The sequence below is a fragment of the Lottia gigantea genome (genome assembly GCF_000327385.1).
Source record: "Lottia gigantea unplaced genomic scaffold LOTGIsca_65, whole genome shotgun sequence".
Taxonomy (NCBI): domain Eukaryota; kingdom Metazoa; phylum Mollusca; class Gastropoda; family Lottiidae; genus Lottia; species Lottia gigantea.
This window is the reverse complement of record NW_008710211.1, coordinates 1002441-1009816: the sequence shown is the minus strand read 5'-3', so window position 1 is coordinate 1009816 and position 7376 is coordinate 1002441. Positions and strand designations below refer to the sequence as shown.

Sequence of the window (7376 nt, the reverse complement as noted above, 5' to 3'; positions counted from 1 at the left end):
ATGTGATTGGATCTCAAGTGACCTATATCAAAACACATGCTGGAGTAGATGTAATTGTTTGTGAACTGTATTTTGAGTTGGTTAATGGTCTCAAGCTCCGGTCCTCGCACCACGATCATTATTAGACTTATTGACAAGCTTTCAACCATTAACCTATACATATATGCTGTCCAAAAGGGCAAACAATACAACAAATATCTAACTATCATGAACAAAGCCGTATGAGAATCGGTTAATGACTGAAAAAAGCTATACAGATCATAGAAGAGTGGACATGGTACGGGACATCCTATTGTGAGGTTTCACAGTATAATTTTAGACTCACATGGGCAGTTCAAGAATTTCCCTTTGTGGAGGGTTTTAAAACGCCTTCATGGAAAACAACTTCAAACCGACAGTTGTTCTGTTAAATGAGGCACCAAGTTCTGGACGTATTGTGTTCCTCATTCATTACTATGCTCATTTTTTGAGAGAACATTATTCATTCTTTATTGACCGGATTCGATCTCTAAAAACTCCAATCCGAAACGCTTTAAAGAGAAATAAGGACATACATATAGCAATTAAATCACCTCACGTATTTTATTTTACTAAATGTTCAGCACAGTTTAGCATATTTCATGGCAAACTTTATATGGATATATTGAAAAGAGAACTGGTCGAATTTCATGATAAAGTGTGGTTTTTAAATATCTGGGAGAGAAGTACGGCGTTCGAAAATTACTACATTCATCCACGCAATGAATTGTAATAAGTACTTAAAGAATATTAAATTTTATGAAAGAAAAATGTTGGTTATCTCCCTTACTGTCTTGTTGATGAAGGTTGTGGCGTGAACGTTTCCCTACGTCTGCTGGACTAGGACTTGGTAAACTACGGGTTCGCAACAAAGGCCGGTCAATTTGAATGCTAGGAGATTTGTTTGGCTAAACGGGAAAACGTTCGATCAGGTTTGATATGAATTAAAAAAACAAATTTCTGGATACAGGCCTCCCACTCCAACCCCAAATGACATGAACCCTTTTTTTCTGGGGACATTTGATGTGCTCAGGCTCATTCTTCCTCACAGTTATAGCTTATAATTTATTATCTACTGAGCTCAAATAGTGGTTTTAGCTTAGAGGAATCCCGTGTTTAGTTGATAAACCCCTGTGTATGATCGGTTGAGAGACCTTTCTATGCAGCGATATTGGAAAGGGGCGAATAGGAAACAATTTAAGGGGCAAATTGTGAAGAAGTGAAATGGGATGGGGTGATGTGGGAATCATTGTCAATGGGGTGATTAGTATTTGTTTGGTAGTTGTTGGGAAACAGCTTTGGGGACAGTCGAGATCTGGTTCGAGGATGGAATGGTTTGGATGGCTAAATAAGGTTTAACTTGGTTAGTAAAGGCGGGATTGGGTCGCTTGATGATCTAAAAATGCACTAAATCCACTCCTCAATTGACATGAACACTTTTCTCTGGGAATATTTGATGTGCCACAGGCTCATTCTTCCTAACAGTTAAAATTGCCATAATAAAGGTCCTACTTACTGAGCACGAATAGCGGTTTTAGCTTGGAGGATTCCGGTAAAGAGGCGTTGAGTTGATAAATCCATGTGTATGAGAGATCTTTCAAAAAAAGCCGTGGCGATTCGCACCGCGACGGTACAAAAATGGACATTAAACAATACATGGCCCTACCTAACCCTAATAAAGTCACTTAATATCATTCTTGACAATCAAAATGGCTTCACGCTCTCAAAAAAACCCAAAGCTAGCGCGCCCATTGTGTCCTATCTTATCCGTACCGTTGTTAGCAGCCAAAGAGAACACGCATCGTGACGGTTGACGGTGCAAATAGCAAATACATTCTAAAAATGCGAATATGCAGCGATGAAGGCAATGAACGAGAAAAATATCAAATTTGTAGTAGTTTATTTTCTGCTCTTTGATGTCCTCGCCTTTAATTTTCAAATTGGGGTAGCCAGTCGACCATTATACAATTAAGGTTTTTCTCAAGGTATATTTAGGGGTCGATATATTTATTTGGGCAGTACGAAGCTCATTAGAAAGAGTACTGGGTCACGGAAACCTACTCTTTATCAAGCCTCTGGTAGCCAATTGGATAGTGTTTTTTATAAATACTTGCTTACTCTAATAAATGATTCCAATCATTGTGCACCATATGACACTACATAATATTTATTCACAGCTCACCATCGAAATTTTAGCCTTCAAATCCACGTGTATCCAGAATAATCCGAATAATGTTAAAATGACTCTGCCATATATAGAAAAGACATATATAGAAATAGAAAGTGAAATTACTAGTTCAAGGTATTTTTATACGCCCACATGAAATGAGTCCGTCAGGTCCGTCCACAATTGCTGGAAAACACGCTAGGAGGCAAAATTCTTGCCGAAACTTGGTGTGATTGTTTGTTATCACCCACGGTTCAATAGGTGAACCCTATTGAAAATAAGAAGAATACAAAAAAATCGTAAGAATTATTGTCCTTGTTCTTTTAAACGCGTTTATTTTAGCCCGTTAATACTCTTGAAGGCACAATTAACGAAACTTGGTTTGGGTGTTTATCCTTATTGAACCTTATTGAAAATCAGAAGAATCGAAAAATATTTGGTATAAGTTATTGCCCTTGTTTTTGAAAACGCTTTCAATTTTTAGCTCGTAAACACTAAAAAGCGCGATTCTTGCCGGATTTCGACAAAACTTGGTATGGTAATAATGTTTATTATCGCGTCAAAAAGTTCAAAAGAAGTGTATATTTCATACTGGTAATTGTAACAGTAGTGCTAAATACTTTTATTCAAAATCAAAGCTACTAGGGAGCGTAAATTACCAATCTTTGAAGAAATATGCGATTTTTGTCCATTTCTAGTACTTCTGAAGACTATTTATTTTCAAGACCCATTTCAACCCCCGAAATGTCGAATGTGTCCCTTGAATTGTTTTTCAATTTTAATCTTTATTTCAAGTATAGAAAAATTGTGGCGGGAAGTTTGGACTGGGTGTTCTGTATATTTTTACAATCTTTTTACAATGGAAGAACAGGATATATACTCTTCTCAGTCTTGATCCTCTGTACTAAGCTTTAGGGGATTTGACCTCTACCCTTTGTTTTACGCTTAACCCTTCTCAGTATTGTCCCTCAATATCAAGCTTAACCCTTCTCAGTATTGTCCCTCAATATCAAGCTTTACCCTTCTCAGTATTGTCCCTCAATATCAAGCTTAACCCTTCTCAGTATTGTCCCTCAATATCAAGCTTTACCCTTCTCAGTATTGTCCCTCAATATCAAGCTTTACCCTTCTCAGTATTGTCCCTCAATATCAAGAATAACGATTCTCAGTATTGTCCCTCAATATTAAGCTTTACGCTTCTCAGTATTGTCTCTCATCATTAAGCATAATGATTCTCAGGATTGTCCCTCAATATCAAGCTTTATGCTTCTCAGTATTTTCCCTCGGTATCAAGCTTTACCCTTCTCAGTATTGTCCCTCAATATTAAGGTTTACGCTTTCTCAGTATTGTCCCCCAATGCGAAGTTTTAAGCTCAGTCTTAATCTTCTGCACTAAGCCGAAGGCGACATGACCTCTACCCTCTGTTTTAAGGTTGACTGTATGAAACACAACCTAGTTCGTCTGTGCTATATAAAATATATGAAGTTCCACTATCTATATGTGATAAAACATGGATGGACTCAATTATTGACCGCTGTAATGTTCCAGAAGTCACAGGGGGTGAATAAGATTTAATATTAATGTGCTCCGAATATCTTAACACATATAATACAGGCATTAGTACACATTTGAGAATGGTGATACCTTCTTCAAGGGCCAGGCATTTTCAGAGGGTGGAAAGGAGAGGAAAATAGATTAAAGTTCATTTAAAGGGACAGATTCGCCATTTTCAGGGGTTGATTTGGGTCTTGAGTACTTGTAAAAGAAGTACTAGAAATGTACGAAAATCGTACAATACCCTAAAAAAAATCTAAGAAAACCTAAGTGCACTTTCTGTTTCTACACATGTATTTTCCAGGCAATCATAAAACTACCACAAAACAAAATATGGACTCATCATTTCCAGGCAATCACGAAACTACCATAAAACAGAATATGGACTCATGATTTCCAGGCCGTCATGAAACTACCACAAAACAAAATATGGACTCCTCATTTCCAGGCCGCCATGAAACTACCACAAAACAAAATATGGACTCATCATTTCCAGGCCATCATGAAACTACCACAAAACAAAATATGGACTCCTCATTTCCAGGCCGCCATGAAACTACCACAAAACAAAATATGGACTCCGCATTTCCAGGCCGTCATGACACTACCACAAAACAAAATATGGACTCATCATTTCCAGGCAATCACGAAACTACCACAAAACAAAATATGGACTCATCATTTCCAGGCCGTCATGAAACTACCACAAACAAAATATGGACTCATCATTTCCAGGCCGTCATGAAACTACCACAAAACAAAATATGGACTCATCATTTCCAGGTCGTCATGAAACTACCACAAAACAAAATATGGACTCATCATTTCCAGGCCATCATGAAACTACCACAAAACAACATATGGTCTCATCATTTCCAGGCCGTCATGAAACTACCACAAAACAAAATATGGACTCATCATTTCCAGGCAATCACGAAACTACCACAAAACAAAATATGGACTCATGATTTCCAGGCCGTCATGAAACTACCACAAAACAAAATATGGACTCATCATTTCCAGGCCATCGTGAAACTACCACAAAACAAAATATGGACTCATGATTTCCAGGCCGTCATGAAACTACCACAAAACAAAATATGGACTCATCATTTCCAGGCCGTCATGAAACTACCACAAAACAAAATATGGACTCATCATTTCCAGGCAATCACGAAACTACCACAAAACAGAATATGGACTCATGATTTCCAGGCCGTCATGAAACTACCACAAACAAAATATGGACTCATCATTTCCAGGCCGTCATGAAACTACCACAAAACAAAATATGGACTCCTCATCTCCAGGCCGTCATGAAACTACAACAAAACAAAATATGGACTCCTCATTTCCAGGCCGTCATGAAACTACCACAAAACAAAATATGGACTCCTCATTTCCAGGCCGTCATGAAACTACCACAAAACAAAATATGGACTCCTCATTTCCACGCCGTCATGAAACTACCACAAAACAAAATATGGACTCATCATTTTAAGGCAATCACGAAACTACCACAAAACAAAATATGGACTCCTCATTTCCAGGCCGTCATGAAACTACCACAAAACAAAATATGGACTCATCATTTCCAGGAAATCACGAAACTACCACAAAACAAAATATGGACTCATCATTTCCAGGCCGTCATGAAACTACCACAAACAAAATATGGACTCATCATTTCCAGGCCGTCATGAAACTACCACAAAACAAAATATGGACTCATCATTTCCAGGCAATCACGAAACTACCACAAAACAGAATATGGACTCATGATTTCCAGGCCGTCATGAAACTACCACAAAACAAAATATGGACTCATCATTTCCAGGCCATCATGAAACTACCACAAAACAAAATATGGACTCCTCATTTCCAGGCCGTCATGAAACTACCACAAAACAAAATATGGACTCCTCATTTCCAGGCCGTCATGAAACTACCACAAAACAAAATATGGACTCATCATTTCCAGGCAATCACGAAACTACCACAAAACAAAATATGGACTCATCATTTCCAGGCCGTCATGAAACTACCACAAAACAAAATATGGACTCATCATTTCCAGGCCGTCATGGAACTACTACAAAACAAAATATGGACTCATCATTTCCAGGCCATCATGAAACTATCAAAAAACAAAATATGGACTCATCATTTCCAGGCCATCATGAAACTACCACAAAACAAAATATGGACTCCTCATTTCCAGGCCGTCATGAAACTACCACAAAACAAAATATAGACTCATCATTTCCAGGCAATCACGAAACTACCACAAAACAAAATATGGACTCATGATTTCCAGGCCGTCATGAAACTACCACAAAACAAAATATGGACTCATCATTTCCAGGCCGTCATGAAACTACCACAAAACAAAATATGGACTCATCATTTCCAGGCCGTCATGAAACTACCACAAAACAAAATATAGACTCATCATTTCCAGGCCGTCATGAAACTACCACAAAACAAAATATGATCTCATCATTTCCAGGCCGTCATGAAACTACCATAAAACAAAATATGGACTCATTATTTCCAGGCCGTCATGAAACAACCATAAAACAACATATGGACTCATCATTTCCAGGCCGTCATGAAACAACCACAAAACGAAATATGGACTCATCATTTCCAGGCCGCCATGAAACAACCATAAAACAAAATATGGACTCATCATTTCCAGGCAGTCACGAAACTAGCACAAACAAAATATGGACTCATCATTTCCAGACCATCATGAAACTACCACAAAACAAATATGGACTCATCATTTCCAGGCCGTCATGAAACTACCACAAAACAAAATATAGACTCATCATTTCCAGGCCGTCATGAAACTACCACAAAACAAAATATGGACTCATCATTTCCAGGCCATCATGAAACTACCACAAAACAAAATATGGACTCATCATTTCCAGGCCGTCATGAAACTACCACAAAACAAAATATAGACTCATCATTTCCAGGCAATCATGAAACTACCACAAAACAAAATATGGACTCATCATTTCCAAGCCATCGTGAAACTACCACAATACAAAATATAGACTCATCATTTCCAGGCAATCATGAAACTACCACAAAACAAAATATGGACTCATCATTTCCAAGCCATCGTGAAACTACCACAATACAAAATATGGACTCATGATTGTAAGAAACATGAAAAGAAATAGTTATCTCATCGCGCGATTAAGTGGTGTATAACATTAACCCATCATATTGAACATATTCAAAATCTAGCTGCAGTTTGCACTTACTCGCTTTAGTTGTTTTAACAAAGTGACAAATGTAGAAATTACATAGAAACTTGGTAGATGTGAATTCAAATAGCCTAATTCTGGAAGTAACATTAGTGTAAAAATCAGTTTACTTTAGATGAAAAGTATAAAATTTGAAAATAAATAGACAGAAAAAACTTTTATTGTCTATGCAAGTTGAAAAGTTTTTTGATTTTTTGAAGAGAATTTGAATATCAGCCTCAAAATAGTACTGATAGTCTTAGAATGTGTTTGATAACAATATAATCTTTTGTAAGTTTACATTCAAAAGAAACACATTCCAACCCCAAAAAGTCAAAAATTTTGGCTGTAAATTCTCCTCCGTAAAACCAAA

At 37.3% G+C, this 7376-nt stretch overlaps 3 protein-coding genes across 3 annotated transcripts; all 3 read left to right on the top strand.

Moving 5' to 3' along the window:
* Positions 1 to 4169: 4169 nt before the first annotated feature.
* Positions 4170 to 5012, top strand: LOTGIDRAFT_167322 (hypothetical protein; the record flags this gene model as incomplete). The annotated part of the gene is made up of 1 exon (XM_009064802.1): positions 4170 to 5012. The coding sequence occupies one exon, from the start codon at positions 4170 to 4172 to the stop codon at positions 5010 to 5012; it is 843 nt and encodes a 280-aa protein (XP_009063050.1).
* A 546-nt stretch (positions 5013 to 5558) lies between these two features.
* Positions 5559 to 6023, top strand: LOTGIDRAFT_87458 (hypothetical protein; the record flags this gene model as incomplete). Its single annotated transcript, XM_009064801.1, has 1 exon — positions 5559 to 6023. A coding segment is annotated over one exon (465 nt), but the record flags the coding sequence as incomplete, so codon positions are not given.
* A 493-nt stretch (positions 6024 to 6516) lies between these two features.
* Positions 6517 to 6912, top strand: LOTGIDRAFT_167320 (hypothetical protein; the record flags this gene model as incomplete). Its single annotated transcript, XM_009064800.1, has 1 exon — positions 6517 to 6912. The coding sequence occupies one exon, from the start codon at positions 6517 to 6519 to the stop codon at positions 6910 to 6912; it is 396 nt and encodes a 131-aa protein (XP_009063048.1).
* Positions 6913 to 7376: the final 464 nt, after the last annotated feature.